This window comes from Oncorhynchus kisutch, unplaced genomic scaffold (genome assembly GCF_002021735.2).
Source record: "Oncorhynchus kisutch isolate 150728-3 unplaced genomic scaffold, Okis_V2 scaffold3785, whole genome shotgun sequence".
NCBI classification, from domain to species: domain Eukaryota; kingdom Metazoa; phylum Chordata; class Actinopteri; order Salmoniformes; family Salmonidae; genus Oncorhynchus; species Oncorhynchus kisutch.
Window position 1 is genome coordinate 28,843 of NW_022265730.1, and position 26,501 is coordinate 55,343.

A 26,501-nucleotide genomic window follows, 5' to 3' on the forward strand; every position below is an offset into this window, starting at 1 on the left:
GGGCGCGGGCGGTGACCGGCCGAGGGGCGGCGACCGGCCGAGGGGCGGCGACCGGCCGAGGGGCGGCGACCGGCTGAGGGGCGGCGACCGGCTGAGGAGCAGCAGGAGAAATCCAGCTCAAAACAGGCCTCTGTACGCTGTGTTTCCGTGCTTCGGCAAGACAGAACAGCTGCCTCCGGGTCAGGGTTAGGCCTAACAGGCCTCTGTATGCTGTGTTTCCATCGGCAAGACAGAACAGCTGCTCCGGTAAGACAAGGGGTGGAGATCCGTGTCTATTTGTAAATAACAGCTGGTGCGCAAAATCAAATATTTAAGGAAGTCTCGAGGTTTTGCTCGCCTGAGGTAGAGTATCTCATCAATCAATCAAAGATGTACTGTGTTTCCGACGACACATTGGTGCGGCTGGCTTCCGGGTTAAGCGAGCAGTGTGTCAAGAAGCAGTGCGGCTTGGCAGGGGGTCGTGTTTCGGAGGACGCGTTGGTGCGGCTGGCTTCCCGGGTTAAGCGAGCAGTGTGTCGAGAAGCAGTGTGGCTTGGCAGGGGGTCCTGTTTCGGAGGACGCGTTGGCTGTCGACCTTCGCCTCTCCTGAGTTCGTACGGGAGTTGCAGTGATTGGACAAGACTAGCTACCAATTGGAAACCACGAAATTGTAAAAATCTCGACAGTATGTCCCTTTACAAAAAGAAGAAAGAAAAGATGAAAGGAACACCTGCTGTTCATTGACTTTTGTTATGATGCTGTAGCTCTGTTTATTACCTAGTCACTAACTCTACCTAGATATTACCTCAATTACCTCCACTAACCTGTACCCCCATCTGTAGCTCTGTTTATTACCTATACATAGTCACTAACTCTACCTACATATTACCTCAATTACCTCCACTAACCTGTACCCCCATCTGTAGCTCTGTTTATTACCTAGTCACTAACTCTACCTAGATATTACCTCAATTACCTCCACTAACCTGTACCCCCATCTGTAGCTCTGTTTATTACCTAGTCACTAACTCTACCTAGATATTACCTCAATTACCTCCACTAACCTGTACCCCCATCTGTAGCTCTGTTTATTACCTAGTCACTAACTCTACCTACATATTACCTCAATTACCTCCACTAACCTGTACCCCCATCTGTAGCTCTGTTTATTACCTAGTCACTAACTCTACCTAGATATTACCTCAATTACCTCCACTAACCTGTACCCCCATCTGTAGCTCTGTTTATTACCTAGTCACTAACTCTACCTACATATTACCTCAATTACCTCCACTAACCTGTACCCCCATCTGTAGCTCTGTTTATTACCTATACATAGTCACTAACTCTACCTAGATATTACCTCAATTACCTCCACTAACCTGTACCCCCATCTGTAGCTCTGTTTATTACCTAGTCACTAACTCTACCTAGATATTACCTCAATTACCTCCACTAACCTGTACCCCCATCTGTAGCTCTGTTTATTACCTATACATAGTCACTAACTCTACCTACATATTACCTCAATTACCTCCACTAACCTGTACCCCCATCTGTAGCTCTGTTTATTACCTAGTCACTAACTCTACCTACATATTACCTCAATTACCTCCACTAACCTGTACCCCCATCTGTAGCTCTGTTTATTACCTATACATAGTCACTAACTCTACCTAGATATTACCTCAATTACCTCCACTAACCTGTACCCCCATCTGTAGCTCTGTTTATTACCTAGTCACTAACTCTACCTAGATATTACCTCAATTACCTCCACTAACCTGTACCCCCATCTGTAGCTCTGTTTATTACCTAGTCACTAACTCTACCTAGATATTACCTCAATTACCTCCACTAACCTGTACCCCCATCTGTAGCTCTGTTTATTACCTAGTCACTAACTCTACCTACATATTACCTCAATTACCTCCACTAACCTGTACCCCCATCTGTAGCTCTGTTTATTACCTAGTCACTAACTCTACCTACATATTACCTCAATTACCTCCACTAACCTGTACCCCCATCTGTAGCTCTGTTTATTACCTAGTCACTAACTCTACCTAGATATTACCTCAATTACCTCCACTAACCTGTACCCCCATCTGTAGCTCTGTTTATTACCTAGTCACTAACTCTACCTAGATATTACCTCAATTACCTCCACTAACCTGTACCCCCATCTGTAGCTCTGTTTATTACCTAGTCACTAACTCTACCTACATATTACCTCAATTACCTCCACTAACCTGTACCCCCATCTGTAGCTCTGTTTATTACCTAGTCACTAACTCTACCTACATATTACCTCAATTACCTCCACTAACCTGTACCCCCATCTGTAGCTCTGTTTATTACCTAGTCACTAACTCTACCTAGATATTACCTCAATTACCTCCACTAACCTGTACCCCCATCTGTAGCTCTGTTTATTACCTAGTCACTAACTCTACCTAGATATTACCTCAATTACCTACACTAACCTGTACCCCCATCTGTAGCTCTGTTTATTACCTAGTCACTAACTCTACCTAGATATTACCTCAATTACCTCCACTAACCTGTACCCCCATCTGTAGCTCTGTTTATTACCTAGTCACTAACTCTACCTAGATATTACCTCAATTACCTCCACTAACCTGTACCCCCATCTGTAGCTCTGTTTATTACCTAGTCACTAACTCTACCTACATATTACCTCAATTACCTCCACTAACCTGTACCCCCATCTGTAGCTCTGTTTATTACCTAGTCACTAACTCTACCTAGATATTACCTCAATTACCTCCACTAACCTGTACCCCCATCTGTAGCTCTGTTTATTACCTAGTCACTAACTCTACCTAGATATTACCTCAATTACCTCCACTAACCTGTACCCCCATCTGTAGCTCTGTTTATTACATAGTCACTAACTCTACCTACATATTACCTCAATTACCTCCACTAACCTGTACCCCCATCTGTAGCTCTGTTTATTACCTAGTCACTAACTCTACCTAGATATTACCTCAATTACCTCCACTAACCTGTACCCCCATCTGTAGCTCTGTTTATTACCTAGTCACTAACTCTACCTACATATTACCTCAATTACCTCCACTAACCTGTACCCCCATCTGTAGCTCTGTTTATTACCTAGTCACTAACTCTACCTAGATATTACCTCAATTACCTCCACTAACCTGTACCCCCATCTGTAGCTCTGTTTATTACCTATACATAGTCACTAACTCTACCTACATATTACCTCAATTACCTCCACTAACCTGTACCCCCATCTGTAGCTCTGTTTATTACCTAGTCACTAACTCTACCTACATATTACCTCAATTACCTCCACTAACCTGTACCCCCATCTGTAGCTCTGTTTATTACCTATACATAGTCACTAACTCTACCTACATATTACCTCAATTACCTCCACTAACCTGTACCCCCATCTGTAGCTCTGTTTATTACCTAGTCACTAACTCTACCTACATATTACCTCAATTACCTCCACTAACCTGTACCCCCATCTGTAGCTCTGTTTATTACCTAGTCACTAACTCTACCTAGATATTACCTCAATTACCTCCACTAACCTGTACCCCCATCTGTAGCTCTGTTTATTACCTAGTCACTAACTCTACCTACATATTACCTCAATTACCTCCACTAACCTGTACCCCCATCTGTAGCTCTGTTTATTACCTAGTCACTAACTCTACCTAGATATTACCTCAATTACCTCCACTAACCTGTACCCCCATCTGTAGCTCTGTTTATTACCTAGTCACTAACTCTACCTAGTTATTACCTCAATTACCTACACTAACCTGTACCCCCATCTGTAGCTCTGTTTATTACCTAGTCACTAACTCTACCTACATATTACCTCAATTACCTCCACTAACCTGTACCCCCATCTGTAGCTCTGTTTATTACCTAGTCACTAACTCTACCTACATATTACCTCAATTACCTCCACTAACCTGTACCCCCATCTGTAGCTCTGTTTATTACCTAGTCACTAACTCTACCTAGATATTACCTCAATTACCTCCACTAACCTGTACCCCCATCTGTAGCTCTGTTTATTACCTATACATAGTCACTAACTCTACCTACATATTACCTCAATTACCTCCACTAACCTGTACCCCCATCTGTAGCTCTGTTTATTACCTAGTCACTAACTCTACCTACATATTACCTCAATTACCTCCACTAACCTGTACCCCCATCTGTAGCTCTGTTTATTACCTATACATAGTCACTAACTCTACCTACATATTACCTCAATTACCTCCACTAACCTGTACCCCCATCTGTAGCTCTGTTTATTACCTAGTCACTAACTCTACCTACATATTACCTCAATTACCTCCACTAACCTGTACCCCCATCTGTAGCTCTGTTTATTACCTAGTCACTAACTCTACCTAGATATTACCTCAATTACCTCCACTAACCTGTACCCGCATCTGTAGCTCTGTTTATTACCTAGTCACTAACTCTACCTAGATATTACCTCAATTACCTACACTAACCTGTACCCCCATCTGTAGCTCTGTTTATTACCTATACATAGTCACTAACTCTACCTAGATATTACCTCAATTACCTCCACTAACCTGTACCCCCATCTGTAGCTCTGTTTATTACCTAGTCACTAACTCTACCTACATATTACCTCAATTACCTCCACTAACCTGTACCCCCATCTGTAGCTCTGTTTATTACCTATACATAGTCACTAACTCTACCTACATATTACCTCAATTACCTACACTAACCTGTACCCCCATCTGTAGCTCTGTTTATTACCTATACATAGTCACTAACTCTACCTAGATATTACCTCAATTACCTCCACTAACCTGTACCCCCATCTGTAGCTCTGTTTATTACCTAGTCACTAACTCTACCTACATATTACCTCAATTACCTCCACTAACCTGTACCCCCATCTGTAGCTCTGTTTATTACCTATACATAGTCATTAACTCTACCTACATATTACCTCAATTACCTCCACTAACCTGTACCCCCATCTGTAGCTCTGTTTATTACCTAGTCACTAACTCTACCTACATATTACCTCAATTACCTCCACTAACCTGTACCCCCATCTGTAGCTCTGTTTATTACCTATACATAGTCACTAACTCTACCTAGATATTACCTCAATTACCTCCACTAACCTGTACCCCCATCTGTAGCTCTGTTTATTACCTAGTCACTAACTCTACCTACATATTACCTCAATTACCTCCACTAACCTGTACCCCCATCTGTAGCTCTGTTTATTACCTATACATAGTCATTAACTCTACCTACATATTACCTCAATTACCTCCACTAACCTGTACCCCATCTGTAGCTCTGTTTATTACCTAGTCACTAACTCTACCTACATATTACCTCAATTACCTCCACTAACCTGTACCCCCATCTGTAGCTCTGTTTATTACCTATACATAGTCACTAACTCTACCTACATATTACCTCAATTACCTCCACTAACCTGTACCCCCATCTGTAGCTCTGTTTATTACCTAGTCACTAACTCTACCTACATATTACCTCAATTACCTCCACTAACCTGTACCCCCATCTGTAGCTCTGTTTATTACCTATACATAGTCACTAACTCTACCTACATATTACCTCAATTACCTCCACTAACCTGTACCCCCATCTGTAGCTCTGTTTATTACCTAGTCACTAACTCTACCTACATATTACCTCAATTACCCCCACTAACCTGTACCCCCATCACATTTGACTCGTTAGTTTATTTAGTAAATATTTTTCTTAACTCTTATTTTTCTTAAAACTGCCTTGTTGGTTAAGGGCTTGTAAGTCACTGTAAGGTGAAACACCTGTTGTATTCGACGCAGGTGACAAATACAATGTGATAGTTGTGTTGGATAAATAAGATACATGATGACTAACCAAAATACACACAGGCCAATTTAAATCCACTATATTATGCAAATTAAGTTATAGACCAATAAGCATGACGGTCCAGGCCCATTTAAATCCACTATATTATGCTAATGAAGTTATAGACCAATAAGCATGACGGTCCAGTGTATTGTTTGTACATTGACTGGTACTTCCATCAATGGATAGAGAAACCAGACGCACGCTCCCTCAACATCATTATTTTGAGAAACCAGACGCTCCCTCAACATCATTATTTAGAGAAACCAGACGCTCCCTCAACATCATTATTTAGAGAAACCAGACGCTCCCTCAACATCATTATTTAGAGAAACCAGACACATGCTCCCTCAACATCATTATTTTGCAGTGGGATTTTTTTGCAAAAGTCGACAATTTCTTGCTAACGGAAACCCTGGTGAGTGTAGGTCAGAGAGAGAATGAGAGAAAGGGTACAGAGAGCAGTAGCCTAATTCTTCAACCCTAGCTCTGGTCTAAAGTAGTGCACTATATAGGGAATAGGGCTCTGGTCTATAGTAGTACCACTACATAGGGAATAGGGCTCTGGTCTAAAGTAGTACCACTATATAGGGAATAGGGCTCTGGTCTATAGTAGTACCACTATATAGGGAATAGGGCTCTGGTCTAAAGTAGTGCACTATATAGGGAATAGGGCTCTGGTCTAAAGTAGTGCACTATATAGGGAATAGGGCTCTGGTCTAAAGTAGTGCACTATATATAGGGAATAATTTGGGATGCAGACAATCTCAAGGGCAAAAATGACAGCAGAAAGATAAAAAATAAAGAAGAAGTGTTTTACCTTCTGAACTGGTGTTGGAAACATCTGATGAACCTCAGCTTCCTCTGGAATACAGAGCTATATTAATTATGGAAACATCTGTTGAACCTCAGCTTCCTCTGGAATACAGAGCTATATTAATTATGGAAACATCTGATGAACCTCAGCTTCCTCTGGAATACAGAGCTATATTAATTATGGAAACATCTGATGAACCTCAGCTTCCTCTGGAAAACAGAGCTATATTAATTATGGAAACATCTGTTGAACCTCAGCTTCCTCTGGAATACAGAGCTATATTAATTATGGAAACATCTGATGAACCTCAGCTTCCTCTGGAAAACAGAGCTATATTAATTATGGAAACATTTGTTGAACCTCAGCTTCCTCTGGAATACAGAGCTATATTTTATAATAATAGTCTGAATAGTGTGTGCAGACAGTGTGTTTGGTGTGTGTGGGGACCAACCTGGGGGTAGAGGGGACACTATGTCGAAGGCAGAGTCATCAGTCTCCTCTCTGCCCTCTGACAGAACATCACTCTGGAAAACATAGACAAGGATTTAACACAACACACACAGCTTGAGAGTTTAAAGAGAAGACAGTTGAATTGCCATTCAGAGTTTAAAGAGAAGACAGTTGAATTGCCATTCAGAGTTTAAAGAGAAGACAGTTGAATTGCCATTCAGAGTTTAAAGAGAAGACAGTTGAATTGCCATTCAGAGTTTAAAGAGAAGACAGTTGAATACAGGGTTTACAGAGAAGACAGTTGAATTGCCACTGTCCTGTCATGATGCCGTCACCTCCACCCCAGTCTGAAACCCTCTAAGCCCTTGGCTTGTTCCTCTCTAACAGAGTCATATCTTTTTAAAGACTATCTTTAATTCAGAGCCTGTTATGGGGTTACGGGTTGGTTGGCCCTTAAAAGTTGCAGCAGCCCTGTCAATGCCCCAAACGCCTCCAGTGGCTTACGGAAGTATTCAACCCCCCCCTGGCATTTTAACTATTTTGTTGCCTTTACAACCTGGAATTAAAATGGATTTTTTTTAGGGGGTTTGTGTCATTTGATTTACACAATATGCCTGAAGATGCAAAATATAGTTTATTGTGAAACAAACAAGACAGACAAAAAAAATGAAAACTTGAACGTGCATAAATATTAACCTACTTTCCTACCCCAGAGTTCACTTTAAAGAGGACTGAGATGGGTCCTTTTCTGCCCCAGAGTTCACTTTAAAGAGGACTGAGATGGGTCCTTTTCTGCCCCAGAGTTCACTTTAAAGAGGACTGAGATGGGTCCTTTTCTGCCCCAGAGTTCACTTTAAAGAGGACTGAGATGGGTCCTTTTCTGCCCCAGAGTTCACTTTAAAGAGGACTGAGATGGGTCCTTTTCTGCCCCAGAGTTCACTTTAAAGAGGACTGAGATGGGTCCTTTTCTGCCCCAGAGTTCACTTTAAAAGGAGGACTGAGATGGGTCCTTTTCTACCCCAGAGTTCACTTTAAAAAGAGTACTGAGATGGGTCCTTTTCTACCCCAGAGTTCACTTTAAAAAGAGGACTGAGATGGGTCCTTTTTTGCCCCAGAGTTCACTTTAAAAAGAGGACTGAGATGGGTCCTTTTCTGCCCCAGAGTTCACTTTAAAGAGGACTGAGATGTGTTCGTTTAATATGTGATAACACCCTAAGAGATTTCCACACCTGGATTGTCCAACATTTGCCCATTATTTTTTTCTAAATTCTTCAAGCTCTGTCAAATTGGTTGTTGATCATTACTAGACAAACCTTTTCAGGTCTTGACAAAGATTTCCAAGTAGATTTAAGTTAAAACTATAACTCGGCCACTCAGGAACATTAACTACCTTCTTGGTAAGCAACTCCCAGTGTAGATGTGGCCTTGTGTTTTAGGTTATTGTCCTGCTGGAAGGTGAATTCATCTCCCAGTGTAGGTGTGGCCTTGTGTTTTAGGTTAATGTCCTGCTGAAAGGTGAATTCATCTCCCAGTGTAGATGTGGCCTTGTGTTTTAGGTTATTGTCCTGCTGAAAGGTGAATTCATCTCCCAGTGTAGATTTGGCCTTGTGTTTTAGGTTAATGTCCTGCTGAAGGGTGAATTCATCTCCCAGTGTAGATGTGGCCTTGTGTTTTAGGTTAATGTCCTGCTGAAAGGTGAATTCATCTCCCAGTGTAGATTTGGCCTTGTGTTTTAGGTTAATGTCCTGCTGAAAGGTGAATTCATCTCCCAGTGTAGATGTGGCCTTGTGTTTTAGGTTAATGTCCTGCTGAAAGGTGAATTCATCTCCCAGTGTAGATTTGGCCTTGTGTTTTAGGTTATTGTCCTGCTGAAAGGTGAATTCATCTCCCAGTGTAGGTGTGGCCTTGTGTTTTAGGTTATTGTCCTGCTGAAAGGTGAATTCATCTCCCAGTGTAGATTTGGCCTTGTGTTTTAGGTTATTGTCCTGCTGAAAGGTGAATTCATCTCCCAGTGTAGGTTTGGCCTTGTGTTTTAGGTTATTGTCCTGCTGAAAGGTGAATTCATCTCCCAGTGTAGGTTTGGCCTTGTGTTTTAGGTCAATGTCCTGCTGAAAGGTGAATTCATCTCCAGTGTAGATGTGGCCTTGTGTTTTAGGTTATTGTCCTGCTGAAAGGTGAATTCATCTCCCAGTGTCTGGTGGAAAGCAGACTGAACCAGGTTTTCCTCTAGGATTTTGCCTGTGCTTAGCTCCATTCCATTTTATTTTAATCCTGAAAAACTCCCCGGTCCTTAACGATGACAAGCATACCCATAACATGATGCAGCAACCACTATGCTTGAATATATGAGGAGTGATACTCAGTAATGTGTTGTATTGGATTTGCCCCTAACATAACACTGTATTCAGGACAAACATTGTATTACCGTGCCACATGTTTTACAGTTTTACTACCTGTTTTACAGGCCAGGTGTAGAGGTCATGACCCAAACTCTTCCTACCTGTTTTACAGGCCGGGCGTAGATGTCATATCCGTCTCTGGTCTGACTTCTCCCCCGGCGATCCAGAGACTGGTAGACATGACCATCTTCATCTGATAGAACCGAACTCTCTAAGTCCTCCTCCTCCTCTTCATCATCATGGTCTTCAGAGAGCCCAGGAGAGGGCAAGCGAGGCCGGCCAGCCAAAGATTCTGGCTCTCCGTCTCTAAATAAAGACATGAGAGAGAGAGATCACAGATCTACTCCTCTGGTATCACTGATTCACAGCTTTGGTCACTGAGGGCAGACTACTGTAAGTGACCTACTACAGATATAGGATCTTCATTTGATCATCATGTTGTTGCAGGATTCAAGGTTTAAAAAGGTTTATAATTTTCCACTTAAAAAATGTCAGATGTTATTTTGCCCTAATGAGAAAATATATCAACCACCACAAAACATGTATATAATTATAATCCACATAATAATTCACATTTCCTGTTGCTGCAGGATTATTTTCCTGCTGTGAAAAACTGGGTCAAATTAAGATACGGCATCTGTAGGTGTCACTGCAGGCTCTCTCTCAATTAATCTGTCCTTGACTCCTCCTCAAAACGTATTGGAGAAGAAGGTCTGAGGGGCGGGACCTTGAGCCTTCTCCTCCAATACGTTTCAAACAAGACGCTAGGAGATAGGATGCAAGGAATCGCAGAAGAATTGACTCTGATGTTGACGGATTCTGAGTGACACCAACAAGCAAAGGCGGCCTACCTAGTGTAGAGCGCTGTGCTGGCGTAAGGCTCGAACGTGGTGTGTGTCTCTGAGCGTGAGCAGTCACTCTCGGAGAAGGATCTGGGGCGTGCAGGAGGGAGGGCGATGGTCCGGCCGGTCAACGACGACGACAAGATGGCGGCTGCCAAGGCAGACCTGTAGTACGGACAGAAAGACGAGTTAAAGAGGAAGTGGAGGATACAGACAAAAGTAGAAAACACATTGTCACTATGGATGAGGGTTCATTAAGGGTTCATTAACAGACAGATGGATGAGGGTTCATTAAGGGTTCATTAACAGACAGATGGATGAGGGTTCATTAAGCACAGATGGATGAGGGTTCATTAACACACAAATGGATGAGGGTTCATTAAGCACAGATGGATGAGGGTTCATTAAGCACAGATGGATGAGGGTTCATTAAGCACAGATGGATGAGGGTTCATTAAGCACAGATGGATGAGGGTTCATTAAGCACAGATGGATGAGGGTTCATTAACAGACAGATGGATGAGGGTTCATTAAGCACAGATGGATGAGGATTCATAAACACACAGATGGATGAGGGTTCATTAAGCACAGATGGATGAGGGTTCATTAACACACAGATGGATGAGGGTTCATTAACACACAGATGGATGAGGGTTCATTAACACACAGATGGATGAGGGTTCATTAAGCACAGATGGATGAGGGTTCATTAACAGACAGATGGATGAGGGTTCATAAATACACAGATGGATGAGGGTTCATAAATACACAGATGGATGAGGGTTCATTAAGCACAGATGGATGAGGGTTCATTAACACACAACTGGATGAGGGTTCATTAAACACAGATGGATGAGGGTTCATTAAACACAGATGGATGAGGGTTCATTAAAACAGATGGATGAGGGTTCATTAAGCACAGATGGATGAGGGTTCATTAAACACAGATGGATGAGGGTTCATTAAGCACAGATGGATGAGGGTTCATTAACACACAGATGGATGAGGGTTCATTAACACACAGATGGATGAGGGTTCATTAACACACAGATGGATGAGGGTTCATTAACACACAGATGGATGAGGGTTCATTAAGCACAGATGGATGAGGGTTCATTAACAGACAGATGGATGAGGGTTCATCACCTGTAATAACAGGTTTTAGGATAGATGGGATGAGGTCACCTGTAATAACAGGTTTTAGGATAGATGGGATGAGGTCACCTGTAATAACAGGTTTTAGGATAGATGGGATGAGGTCACCTGTAATAACAGGTTTTAGGATAGATGGGATGAGGTCACCTACAATAACAGGTTTTAGGACAGATGGGATGAGGTCACCTGTAATAACAGGTTTTAGGATAGATGGGATGAGGTCACCTGTAATAACAGGTTTTAGGATAGATGGGATGAGGTCACCTGTAATAACAGGTTTTAGGATAGATGGGATGAGGTCACCTACAATAACAGGTTTTAGGACAGATGGGATGAGGTCACCTGTAATAACAGGTTTTAGGATAGATGGGATGAGGTCACCTGTAGTAACAGGTTTTAGGATAGATGGGATGAGGTCACCTGTAGTAACAGGTTTTTAGGACAGATGGGATGAGGTCACCTGTAATAACAGGTTTTAGGACAGATGGAATGAGAACACCTGTAGTAACAGGTTTTGGCCCAGATGAGATGATGTCACCTGTAATTACAGGTTTTAGCCCAGATGGGATGAGGTCACCTGTAATTACAGGTTTTAGGACAGATGGGATGAGGTCACCTGTAATAACAGGTTTAAACCCAGATGGGATGTGGTCACCTGTAATTACAGGTTTTAGCCCAGATGGGATGAGGTCACCTGTAATTACAGGTTTTAGCCCAGATGGGATGAGGTCACCTGTAATAACAGGTTTTAGGATAGATGGGATGAGGTCACCTGTAATAACAGGTTTTAGGATAGATGGGATGAGGTCATCTGTAATAACAGGTTTTAGGATAGATGGGATGAGGTCACCTACAATAACAGGTTTTAGGACAGATGGGATGAGGTCACCTGTAATAACAGGTTTTAGGATAGATGGGATGAGGTCACCTGTAGTAACAGGTTTTAGGACAGATGGGATGAGGTCACCTGTAATAACAGGTTTTAGGATAGATGGGATGAGGTCACCTGTAGTAACAGGTTTTAGGACAGATGGGATGAGGTCACCTGTAATAACAGGTTTTAGGACAGATGGAATGAGAACACCTGTAGTAACAGGTTTTAGGATAGATGGGATGATGTCACCTGTAATAACAGGTTTTAGCCCAGGTGAGATGATGTCACCTGTAATACGAGGTTTTAGGACAGATGGGATGAGGTCACCTGTAATAACAGGTTTTAGCCCAGGTGAGATGATGTCACCTGTAATACGAGGTTTTAAGACAGATGGGATGAGGTCACCTGTAATAACAGGTTTTAGCCCAGGTGAGATGATGTCACCTGTAATAAGAGGTTTTAGGATAGATAAGTCAGAATTCACATAGTCATTCATACTTACATGTACAATAAGTCATCTGAGAGTCATGGCAATAAGGTTAGAAGGAAAAAGGATGACAGAAGAGGGTGGAAGGGTAGAGGAAAGAAGGAACGTGGAGACAAGGAACGAGAAGGGAAGAGGAGAGAAGGGAAGTGGAGACGAGGAATGAGGAGACAAGGAACGAGGAGACAAGGAACGAGAAGGGTAGAGGAGACAAGGGAAGTGGAGACAAGGAACAAGGAGACAAGGAACCAGAAGGGAAGTGGAGACAAGGAACGAGGAGACAAGTAACGAGGAGACAAGGAACCAGAAGGGAAGTGGAGACAAGGGAAGTGGAGACAAGGAACGAGGAGACAAGGAACCAGAAGGGAAGTGGAGACAAGGAACGAGGAGACAAGGAACCAGAAGGGAAGTGGAGACAAGGGAAGTGGAGACAAGGAACGAGAAGGGAAGAGGAGAGAAAGACATCAGACAGAGTTGAGAGTGCATCCCAAATGACACCCTATTCCCTACATAAACGCACTATCCTACGGGCCCTGGTGAAAAGGTGTGCATTCTATATAGGGTACAGGATACCATTTGGGATGCAGATCCGTTTGTGAGGTGTATGTTCCATATAGGTACCTGGGTCTTTCTGGAGAGGGGTACGGGCTGCGAGGGGGAGGGGTACGGGGTACAGCAGGCCGGGGGGCGATGGTGGCTGCAGGGATCAAGCCGTGAGCTATGTGCCTCTGAATCAAAACAAACGTTCACCACAACACAGTGAAGGTGAGTGAAGGTGAGGTGATGAGGTGTGAGGAGATGATGTTAACATGGAAGTTGATGGTTATGGAGTTGACGAGGAGGATCTTTGAGACAAGTAGACTGACCAAATGTTTCGAAATATGGTGAACATATCACTTCCTGTATAACACACACACACACTCCCACGGACCACAGCATCACTTCCTATATAACACACACACTCCCACGGACCACAGCATCACTTCCTGTATAACACACACACTCCCACGGACCACAGCATCACTTCCTGTATAACACACACACACACACACACACACGGACCACAGCATCACTTCCTGTATAACACACACACACTCTCCCACGGACCACAGCATCACTTCCTGTATAACACACACACACACTCCCACGGACTACAGCATCACTTCCTGTATAACACACACACACACACACACACTCCCATGGACCACAGCATCACTTCCTGTATAACACACACTCCCACGGACCACAGCATCACTTCCTGTATAACACACACACACACTCCCACGGACCACAGCATCACTTCCTGTATAACACACACACACACTCCCACGGACCACAGCATCACTTCCTGTATAACACACACACACACACTCCCACGGACCACAGCATCACTTCCTGTATAACACACACACTCCCACGGACCACAGCATCACTTCCTGTATAACACACACACACACACTCCCATGGACCACAGCATCACTTCCTGTATAACACACACACACACTCCCACGGACCACAGCATCACTTCCTGTATTACACACACACTCCCACGGACCACAGCATCACTTCCTGTATAACACACACACACACACACACTCCCACGGACCACAGCATCACTTCCTGTATAACACACACACACACTCCCACGGAAACACAGCATCACTTCCTGCATAACACACACACACACTCCCACGGACCACAGCATCACTTCCTGTATAACACACACACACACACTCCCACGGACCACAGCATCACTTCCTGTATAACACACACACACACACACACACACACACACTCCCACGGACCACAGCATCACATCCTGTATAACACACACACTCCCACGGACCACAGCATCACTTCCTGTATAACACACACACTCCCACGGACCACAGCATCACTTCCTGTATAACACACACACACTGCCACGGAACACAGCATCACTTCCTGTATAACACACACACACACTCCCACGGAAACACAGCATCACTTCCTGTATAACACACACACACACACACACTCCCACGGACCACAGCATCACTTCCTGTATAACACACACACACACTCCCACGGAAACACAGCATCACTTCCTGCATAACACACACACACACTCCCACGGAACACAGCATCACTTCCTGTATAACACACACACACACTCCCACGGAAACACAGCATCACTTCCTGTATAACACACACACACACACACTCCCACGGACCACAGCATCACTTCCTGTATAACACACACACTCCCACGGACCACAGCATCACTTCCTGTATAACACACACACACACTCCCACGGACCACAGCATCACTTCCTGTATAACACACACACACACACACACACACACACACTCCCACGGACCACAGCATCACATCCTGTATAACACACACACTCCCACGGACCACAGCATCACTTCCTGTATAACACACACACTCCCACGGACCACAGCATCACTTCCTGTATAACACACACACACTGCCACGGAACACAGCATCACTTCCTGTATAACACACACACACACTCCCACGGAAACACAGCATCACTTCCTGCATAACACACACACACACTCCCACGGAACACAGCATCACTTCCTGTATAACACACACACACACTCCCACGGAAACACAGCATCACTTCCTGTATAACACACACACACACACACTCCCACGGACCACAGCATCACTTCCTGTATAACACACACACTCCCACGGACCACAGCATCACTTCCTGTATAACACACACACACACTCCCACGGACCACAGCATCACTTCCTGTATAACACACACACACACACACACACACACACACTCCCACGGACCACAGCATCACATCCTGTATAACACACACACTCCCACGGACCACAGCATCACTTCCTGTATAACACACACACTCCCACGGACCACAGCATCACTTCCTGTATAACACACACACACTGCCACGGAACACAGCATCACTTCCTGTATAACACACACACACACTCCCACGGAAACACAGCATCACTTCCTGTATAACACACACACACACACACACTCCCACGGACCACAGCATCACTTCCTGTATAACACACACACACACTCCCACGGAAACACAGCATCACTTCCTGCATAACACACACACACACTCCCACGGAACACAGCATCACTTCCTGTATAACACACACACACACTCCCACGGAAACACAGCATCACTTCCTGTATAACACACACACACACACACTCCCACGGACCACAGCATCACTTCCTGTATAACACACACACTCCCACGGACCACAGCATCACTTCCTGTATAACACACACACACACTCCCACGGACCACAGCATCACTTCCTGTATAACACACACACACACACACTCCCACGGACCACAGCATCACTTCCTGTATAACACACACACTCCCACGGACCACAGCATCACTTCCTGTATAACACACAGAGAGGATCTGCAGAGAAGGGGAGAAACTCCCCAAATACAGGTGTTCCAAGCTTGTAGCGTCATACCCAAGAAGACTGGATGCTGTAATCGCTGCCAAAGCTGCATCAACAAAGTACTGAGTAAAAGGTCTGAATACTTATGGAAATGTGATACTTCAGCTTTTTATTTTTTATAAATTAGCAAAAACTATATAAAAACCTGTTCTTATGGAGTATTGTGTGTAGATTGATGAGGGAAAAATACACTTTAATCCATTTCAGAGTAAGTCTCTTCCCTTCTCGAAGCAGAGAGACAAGTTGGCTGGCTAACTAGTCTAGTAAGAAGCAGAGAGACAAAGTTGGCTGGCTAACTAGTCTAGTTAGAAGCAGAGAGACAAAGTTGGCTGGCTAACTAGTCTAGTTAGAAGCAGAGAGACAAAGTTGGCTGGCTAACTAGTCTAGTTAGAAGCAGAGAGACAAGTTGGCTGGCTAACTAGTCTAGTTAGAAGCAGAGAGACAAGTTGGCTGGCTAACTAGTCTAGTTAGAAGCAGAGAGACAAAGTTGGCTGGCTAACTAGTCTAGTTAGAAGCAGAGAGACAAAGTTGGCTGGCTAACTAGTCCAGTAAGAAGCAGAGAGACCAAGTTGTCTGGCTAACTAGTCTAGTTAGAAGCAGAGAGACAAAGTTGGCTGGCTAACTAGTCTAGTAAGAAGCAGAGAGACCAAGTTGTCTGGCTAACTAGTCTAGTAAGAAGCAGAGAGACCAAGTTGTCTGGCTAACTAGTCCAGTAAGAAGCAGGGAGACAAAGTTGTCTGGCTAACTAGTCCAGTAAGAAGCAGAGAGACCAAGTTGTCTGGCTAACTAGTCCAGTAAGAAGCAGAGAGACAGAGTTGGCTGGCTAATTAGTCTAGTAAGAAGCAGGGAGACAAAGTTGGCTGGCTAACTAGTCTAGTAAGAAGCAGGGAGACAAAGTTGGCTGGCTAACTAGTCTAGTAAGAAGCAGAGAGACAGAGTTGGCTGGCTAACTAGTCCAGTAAGAAGCAGGGAGACAAAGTTGTCTGGCTAACTAGTCCAGTAAGAAGCAGAGAGACCAAGTTGTCTGGCTAACTAGTCCAGTAAGAAGCAGAGAGACAGAGTTGGCTGGCTAATTAGTCTAGTAAGAAGCAGGGAGACAAAGTTGGCTGGCTAACTAGTCTAGTAAGAAGCAGAGAGACAAAGTTGGCTGGCTAACTAGTCCAGTAAGAAGCAGAGAGACAGAGTTGGCTGGCTAGCTAGTCTAGTAAGAAGCAGAAACAAAGTTGACTGGCTAACTAGTCTAGTAAGAAGCAGAGACAAAGTTGGCTGGCTAACTAGTCTAGTAAGAAGCAGAGAGACGAAGTTGGCTGGCTAACTAGTCTAGTAAGAAGCAGAGAGACGAAGTTGGCTGGCTAACTAGTCTAGTAAGAAGCAGAGAGACGAAGTTGGCTGGCTAACTAGTCTAGTAAGAAGCAGAGAGACGAAGTTGGCTGGCTAACTAGTCTAGTAAGAAGCAGAGAGACGAAGTTGGCTGGCTAACTAGTCTAGTAAGAAGCAGAGCTGTCTGAGAGTCAGAGTGAGGGAAGAGACTTGACTTACAAAGGCTTTCTTTCCACTTCTCCTGAAGCTAAATGTTGACATCCTGTCCTGATGTCGGATTGATGGTTGATTTGGTTGGAGGAAGACGCTGTTGATGTTTGTTGTTTGTCTAACCCTAACCCTATAATAAAGAGTAGCTAACTAAGTAGCTAATAAGACCATTTTTTTGTATTCAAAATTTATTGAATATTTCATATTCAATAAGAGTCAAGAAGTCTTTACAGAAGCCAACTACCCGACTCGTATCCAGACGCTTTGCACCTCAATACAACCGCTAATTTCATTGGCTTATAGTAAATGAGTAGCCACTCAGCGTTCAGCTTTAATCCTCTTAGCAACGCCACCATTTCTCATTTCACAGACACTGCACGTGTCCCAACAGCAGGTGGCGCTATCATACCACGTTGGTTTGACCATACAAGGACCTGAAATTTAGATATTCTCTCTCTCTGTATCTCTCTCTCTCAATTCAATTCAAAGGCTTTATTGGCATGGGAAACATGTGTTAACATTGCCAAAGCAAGTGAGGTAGATAATATATAAAGTGAATATATAAAGTGAAATAAACAATAAAAATTAACAGTAAACATTACACATACAGAAGTTTCAAAACAATAAAGACATTACAAATGTCATATTATATATATATACAGTGTTTTAACAATGTACAAATGGTTAAAGGACACAAGATAAAATAAATAAGCATAAATATGGGTTGTATTTACAATGGTGTTTGTTCCTCACTGGTTGCCCTTTTTTCTCTCTCTCTCTCTTTCTCTCTCTCTCTCTCTCTCTCTCTCTCTCTCTCTCTCTCTCTCTCTCTCTCTCTCTCTCTCTCTCTCTCTCTCTCTCTCTCTCTCTCTCTCTCTCTCTCTCTCTCTCTCTCTCTCTCTCTCTCTCCCTCTCTCTCTCTCTCTCTCCCTCTCTCTCCCTCTCTCTCTCTCTCTCTCTCTCTCTCTCTCTCTCTCTCTCTCTCTCTCTCTCTCTCTCTCTCTCTCTCTCTCTCTCACTTTCTCTCACACTAGTGAAAAAGTATTTAACTGGTCAAACCAAATTTGAATTTTCTACAGAATGTCTAGTCTACTTTTTCATTTCATGCTTATTTCCTGTGATTTTCCTTCTGGAAAGGTCTTATAGCTACTGTAAACGTTGGTCTCATACACTACTAATTTCCCCTCATTCCTCCCCCTCACACACCACACACACACACACACACACACACACACACACACACACACACACACACACACACACACACACACACACACACACACACACACACACACACACACACACACACACACACACACACACACACCACACCACACACCACACACAAACCACTCTGACATCAGTGCTGGCCTGCAGAAGCCTTCTCTCTTTAAAAACTCAGCCAAACCATCCAACCCACGACATCAGAAAGTGGAATCTGTGAGCACTTTAAAACCCATTAGGTCTCCGCAGGCTATGCAGTGCCTACCGTTCCCATGCTTCTAGTGTTCTACAAAGGTGAGAAGGACATGTTATAGGGCTTTAAACGTATATATAATCTGGGGTTGCGGAAGGTAAATGGGCAGTGATTCACAGTAGTGGATAGGCCTCTGTAATACTATACGGGTATACTGTAAATACACAAGCAGGAAACAGCTTGGTTTTCTCCTCTCTTCTCAAAGCTATTGAAGGTATAAAATACAGAATTAAACAGAGCTTCTTTCATAGTCTTTTATAGAGTAGCAGGATATCAGTTGGAGTTTCAGGATTTCTGTTGGGGGGGGGGGGTCAATGACAAAAAAAAAATCGGATGTTTAAGTAGACAAATGTTTCTAATAAAATACATTTACATGTAGTTTCTTTAGCAGATGCTCATGTCCACAGTGACTTACAGTGTGTTCAGCTACAGTAGAACTTTTCCCATGAAATATCAATATCCAGTCATTCAGTGGAGTAGAGTACTTTAGGGGAACATACTTTAAAGTACTACTGAAGTAGTTCTTTAGTGTAATCTGTACGTTATGTATCAGAACTCTATTTTTACTTCACCACATTCCTAAACAAATTGGGTGTCGGGGAAAACATACGGAGTCTATTTGTTTAGGAATGTAGTGAAGTAAAATAAGTAAAATAAAGTTCTGAGAAATATAAATAATGAAGGCTACCCTGCAGCCCTCCACTCTAACCACTAGGCTACCCTGCAGCCCTCCACTCTAACTACTAGTCTACCTGCCTCCCCTCCACTCTAACCACTAGTCTACCCTGCAGCCCTCCACTCTAACCACTAGTCTACCCTGCAGCCCCTCCACTCTAACCACTAGTCTACCCTGCCCCCCCTCCACTCTAACCACTAGGCTACCCTGCCCCCCTCCACTCTAACCACTAGGCTACCCTGCCCCCCTCCAGTCTAACCACTAGTCTACCTGCCTCCCCTCCACTCTAACCACTAGTCTACCCTGCAGCCCTCCACTCTAACCACTAGGCTACCCTGCAGCCCTCCACTCTAACCACTAGGCTACCCTGCAGCCCCTCCACTCTCACCACTAGGCTACCCTGCAGCCCTCCACTCTAACCACTAGTCTACCCTGCAGCCCTCCACTCTCACCACTAGGCTACCCTGCAGCCCTCCACTCTAACCACTAGGCTACCCTGCAGCCCTCCACTCTCACCACTAGGCTACCCTGCAGCCCTCCACTCTAACCACTAGTCTACCCTGCAGCCCCTCACTCTAACCACTAGGCTACCCTGCAGCCCTCCACTCTAACCACTAGTCTACCCTGCCCCCCCTCCACTCTAACCACTAGGCTACCCTGCCCCCCTCCACTCTCACCACTAGGCTACCCTGCAGCCCTCCACTCTAACCACTAGTCTACCCTGCCCCCCCTCCACTCTAACCACTAGTCTACCCTGCCCCCCCTCCACTCTAACCACTAGTCTACCCTGCAGCCCCTCCACTCTAACCACTAGGCTACCCTGCAGCCCCTCCACTCTAACCACCAGGCTACCCTGCAGCCCCTCCACTCTAACCACTAGTCTACCCTGCAGCCCCCTCCACTCTAACCACTAGTCTACCCTGCAGCCCTCCACTCTAACCACTAGTCTACCCTGCAGCCCTCCACTCTAACCACTAGTCTACCCTGCCCCCCCCTCCACTCTAACCACTAGTCTACCCTGCAGCCCCTCCACTCTAACCACTAGTCTACCCTGCCCCCCTCCACTCTAACCACTAGTCTACCCTGCCCCCCTCCACTCTAACCACTAGACTACCCTGCCCCCCTCCACTCTAACCACTAGGCTACCCTGCAGCCCTCCACTCTAACCACTAGGCTACCCTGCCCCCTCCACTCTAACCACTAGGCTACCCTGCAGCCCTCCACTCTAACCACTAGTCTACCCTGCCACCACTCCACTCTAACCACTAGGCTACCCTGCAGCCCTCCACTCTAACCACTAGGCTACCCTGCCACCCCTCCACTCTAACCACTAGTCTACCCTGCCTCCCCTCCACTCTAACCACTAGGCTACCCTGCCCCCTCCACCTAACCACTAGGCTACCCTGCCTCCCCTCCACTCTCACCACTAGTCTACCTGCCGCCCCCTCCACTCTAACACTAGGCTACCCTGCCCCCCTCCACTCTAACCACTAGGCTACCCTGGCAGCCCCTCCACTCTAACCACTAGGCTACCCTGCCTCCCTCCACTCTAACCACTAGGCTACCCTGCAGCCCCTCCACTCTAACCACTAGTCTACCTACCTCCCCTCCACTCTAACCACTAGGCTACCCTGCAGCCCCCTCCACTCTAACCACTAGGCTACCCTGAAGCCCCCTCCCTCATAACATCTAGGCTACCCTGCCCCCCCTCCACCTCAACTAACCACTAGTGCTACCCTGCCTCCTCCCTCTACCAACTAGGCTAACCTGCTCAATCCCTATACCAATACGTCTACCCTCCCCCTCCACTCTCACCACTCGTCTACCCCTGCCCCCCCGTCCACTCTCACCACTAGGCTACCTGGCGCCCCCTTCCCACTCTAACCACTAGGCTTACCCTGCAGCACCTGCAGCCCCTCCACTATACCACTAGGCTAACTTGCCCCTCCTACCACTCTTAAACCAATAGTCTACCTGCCCACCCCTCCACTCTAATACCACTAGGTCTACCCTGCCCCCCCTCTCCATCTCTAACCACAGGCTACCTTGGCCGGCACCTCACACTCTCCCCACTAGTCCTACCTGCCTCCCCCTCCACTCTAACCACTAGGCTTACCCTGCCTCCCTTCCACTCTCACCACTAGGCTACCCTGCCTCCCTCCACTCTAACCACTAGGCTACCCTGCCCCCCCTCCACTCTAACCACTAGTCTACCTGCCTCCCCTCCACTCTAACCACTAGCTACCTGCCGTCCCTCCACTCTCACCACTAGTCTACCCTGCCTCCCCTCCACTCTAACACACTAGGCTACCCTGCCACCCCTCACTCTAACCACTAGGCTACCCTGCCACCCTCCACTCTAACCACTAGGCTACCCTGCAGCCCCTCCACTCTAACCACTAGGCTACCCTGCCTCCCCTCCACTCTAACCACTAGGCTACCCTGCAGCCCCTCCACTCTAACCACTAGGCTACCCTGCCTCCCCTCCACTCTAACCACTAGGCTACCCTGCAGCCCCCTCCACTCTAACCACTAGGCTACCCTGCCTCCCCTCCACTCTCACCACTAGTCTACCCTGCCCCCCCTCCACTCTAACCACTAGTCTACCTGCCTCCCCTCCACTCTCACCACTAGTCTACCCTGCCCCCCCCTCCACTCTAACCACTAGTCTACCTGCCTCCCCTCCACTCTCACCACTAGTCTACCCTGCCCCCCCTCCACTCTAACCACTAGGCTACCCTGCCGCCCCTCCACTCTAACCACTAGGCTATCCTGCAGCCCCTCCACTCTCACCACTAGGCTACCCTGCCCCCCCTCCACTCTAACCACTAGTCTACCCTGCCCCCCCTCCACTCTAACCACTAGGCTACCCTGCCTCCCCTCCACTCTAACCACTAGGCTACCCATGCCTCCCCTCCACTCTAACCACTAGGCTACCCTGCCCCCCTCCACTCTCACCACTAGTCTACCCTGCCCCCCCTCCACTCTAACCACTAGGCTACCCTGCCTCCCCTCCACTCTAACCACTAGGCTACCTGCCTCCCCTCCACTCTAACCACTAGGCTACCCTGCCCCCCCCTCCACTCTCACCACTAGTCTACCCTGCCCCCCCTCCACTCTAACCACTAGGCTACCTGCAGCCCTCCACTCTAACCACTAGGCTACCCTGCCTCCCCTCCACTCTCACCACTAGTCTACCCTGCCCCCCCTCCACTCTAAACCACTAGGCTACCCTGCCCCCCTCCACTCTAACCACTAGGCTACCCTGCCACCCCTCCACTCTAACCACTAGGCTACCCTGCCGCCCCTCCACTCTAACCACTAGGCCTACCCTGCCTCCCCTCCACTCTAACCACTAGGCTACCCTGCAGCCCCTCCACTCTAACCACTAGGCTACCCTGCCTCCCCTCCACTCTAACCACCAGGCTACCCTGCCGCCCCTCCACTCTAACCCACTAGGCTACCCTGCCTCCCCTCCACTCTAACCACTAGGCTACCCTGCCCCCCTCCACTCTAACCACTAGGCTATCCTGCAGCCCTTCCACTCTAACCACCAGGCTACCCTGCCACCCCTCCACTCTCACCACTAGGCTACCCTGCCACCCCTCCACTCTAACCACTAGGCTACCCTGCTACCCTGCCCCCCTCCACTCTCACCACTAGGCTACCCTGCCTCCCCTCCACTCTAACCACTAGGCTACCCTGCCTCCCCTCCACTCTCACCACTAGGCTACCCTGCCTCCCCTCCACTCTAACCACTAGGCTACCCTGCCATCCCTCCACTCTAACCACTAGGCTACCCTGCCTCCCCTCCCACTCTAACCACTAGGCTACCCTGCCTCCCCCTCCACTCTAACCACTAGGCTATCCTGCAGCCCCTCCACTCTAACCACTAGGCTATCCTGCAGCCCTTCCACTCTAACCACTAGGCTATCCTGCAGCCCCTCCACTCTAACCACTAGGCTATCCTGCAGCCCTTCCACTCTAACCACTAGGCTATCCTGCAGCCCCTCCACTCTAACCACTAGGCTACCCTGCAGCCCTTCCACTCTAACCACTAGGTTACCCTGCAGCCCTTCCACTCTAACCACTAGGCTACCCTGCCACCCCTCCACTCTAACCACTAGGCTACCCTGCCTCCCCTCCACTCTAACCACTAGGCTACCCTGCAGCCCTTCCACTCTAACCACTAGGCTACCCTGCAGCCCCTCCACTCTAACCACTAGGCTACCCTGCCTCCCCTCCACTCTAACCACTAGGCTACCCTGCAGCCCTTCCACTCTAACCACTAGGCTACCCTGCAGCCCTTCCACTCTAACCACTAGGCTACCCTGCCTCCCCTCCACTCTAACCACTAGGCTATCCTGCAGCCCCTCCACTCTAACCACTAGGCTACCCTGCAGCCCTTCCACTCTAACCACTAGGCTACCCTGCAGCCCCTCCACTCTAACCACTAGGCTACCCTGCCACCCCCTCCACTCTAACCACTAGGCTACCCTGCCACCCCTCCACTCTAACCACTAGACTACCTGCCACCCCTCCACTCTAACCACTAGGCTACCTGCCACCCCTCCACTCTAACCACTAGGCTACCCTGCCATCCCTCCACTCTAACCACTAGGCTACCCTGCCGCCCCTCCACTCTAACCACTAGGCTACCTGCCGCCCCTCCCACTCTAACCACTAGGCTACCCTGCCACCCCTCCACTCTAACCACTAGACTACCTGCCACCCCTCCACTCTAACCACTAGGCTACCTGCCACCCCTCCACTCTAACCACTAGGCTACCCTGCCATCCCTCCACTCTAACCACTAGACTACCCTGCCGCCCCTTCACTCTAACCACTAGGCTACCCTGCCACCCCTCCACTCTAACCACTAGACTACCTGCCACCCCTCCACTCTAACCACTAGACTACCTGCCACCCCTCCCCTCTAACCACTAGGCTACCTGCCACCCCTCCACTCTAACCACTAGGCTACCCTGCCATCCCTCCACTCTAACCACTAGACTACCCTGCCACCCTCCACTCTAACCACTAGGCTACCCTGCCTCCCCTCCACTCTAACCACTAGGCTACCCTGCAGCCCCTCCACTCTAACCACTAGTCTACCCTGCCTCCCATCCACTCTAACCACTAGGCTACCCTGCAGCCCCTCCACTCTAACCACTAGTCTACCCTGCCACCCCTCCACTCTAACCACTAGGCTACCCTGCCTCCCCTCCACTCTAACCACTAGGCTTACCCTGCAGCCCCTCCACTCTAACCACTAGTCTACCCTGCCTCCCATCCACTCTAACCACTAGTCTACCCTGCCACCCCTCCACTCTAACCACTAGGCTACCCTGCCTCCCCTCCCACTCTAACCACTAGGCTACCCTGCAGCCCCTCCACTCTAACCACTAGTCTACCCTGCCTCCCATCCACTCTAACCACTAGTCTACCCTGCCACCCCTCCACTCTAACCACTAGGCTACCCCTCCGCCCCTCCACTCTAACCACTAGTCTACCCTGCCACCCCTCCACTCTAACCACTAGTCTACCCTGCCACCCCTCCACTCTAACCACTAGTCTACCCCTCCGCCCCTCCACTCTAACCACTAGTCTACCCTGCAGCCCCTCCACTCTAACCACTAGGCTACCCTGCAGCCCCTCCCACTCTAACCACTAGTCTACCCTGCAGCCCCACCCCTCCACTCTAACCACTAGTCTACCCTGCAGCCCTCCACTCTAACCACTAGTTCTACCCTGCCGCCCCTCCACTCTAACCACTAGTCTACCCTGCAGCCCTCCCCTCTAACCACTAGTCTACCCTGCCACCCCTCCACTCTAACCACTAGTCTACCCTGCCACCCCTCCACTCTAACCACTAGTCTACCCTGCAGCCCCTCCACTCTAACCACTAGTCTACCTGCCGCCCCGCCCCTCACTCTAACCACTAGTCTACCCTGCAGCCCCTCCACTCTAACCACTAGTCTACCCTGCCGCCCCTCCACTCTAACCACTAGTCTACCCTGCCACCCCTCCACTCTAACCACTAGTCTACCTGCCGCCCCGCCCCTCCACTCTAACCACTAGTCTACCCTGCAGCCCCTCCACTCTAACCACTAGTCTACCCTGCAGCCCTCCCACTCTCACCACTAGGCTACCCTGCCTCCCCTCCACTCTAACCACTAGGCTACCCTGCAGCCCCTCCACTCTAACCACTAGTCTACCCTGCCTCCCATCCACTCTAACCACTAGTCTACCCTGCCACCCCTCCACTCTAACCACTAGGCTACCCTGCCTCCCCTCCACTCTAACCACTAGACTACCTGCCACCCCTCCACTCTAACCACTAGGCTACCTGCCACCCCTCCACTCTAACCACTAGGCTACCCTGCCATCCCTCCAC

The 26,501-nt window shown here is 47.3% G+C and overlaps 1 protein-coding gene across 1 annotated transcript in view; it reads right to left on the reverse strand.

The window, feature by feature from the left end:
• LOC116371860 (centrosomal protein of 89 kDa-like) overlaps nucleotides 1-18,207 on the reverse strand; it is a gene marked incomplete at its 3' end in the record, with an annotated part of 36,668 nt that extends 18,461 nt beyond the window's left edge. Inside the window, exons 1-6 of the mRNA XM_031820950.1 lie at nucleotides 17,961-18,207; nucleotides 13,559-13,665; nucleotides 10,434-10,589; nucleotides 9,684-9,888; nucleotides 7,185-7,257; nucleotides 6,737-6,780 (exon numbers count right to left, since the gene is read on the reverse strand). Coding sequence (XP_031676810.1) covers nucleotides 6,737-6,780; nucleotides 7,185-7,257; nucleotides 9,684-9,888; nucleotides 10,434-10,589; nucleotides 13,559-13,665; nucleotides 17,961-18,002 — 627 coding nt within the window. The remainder of the gene's footprint in view (nucleotides 1-6,736; nucleotides 6,781-7,184; nucleotides 7,258-9,683; nucleotides 9,889-10,433; nucleotides 10,590-13,558; nucleotides 13,666-17,960) is intronic.
• Nucleotides 18,208-26,501: the final 8,294 nt, after the last annotated feature.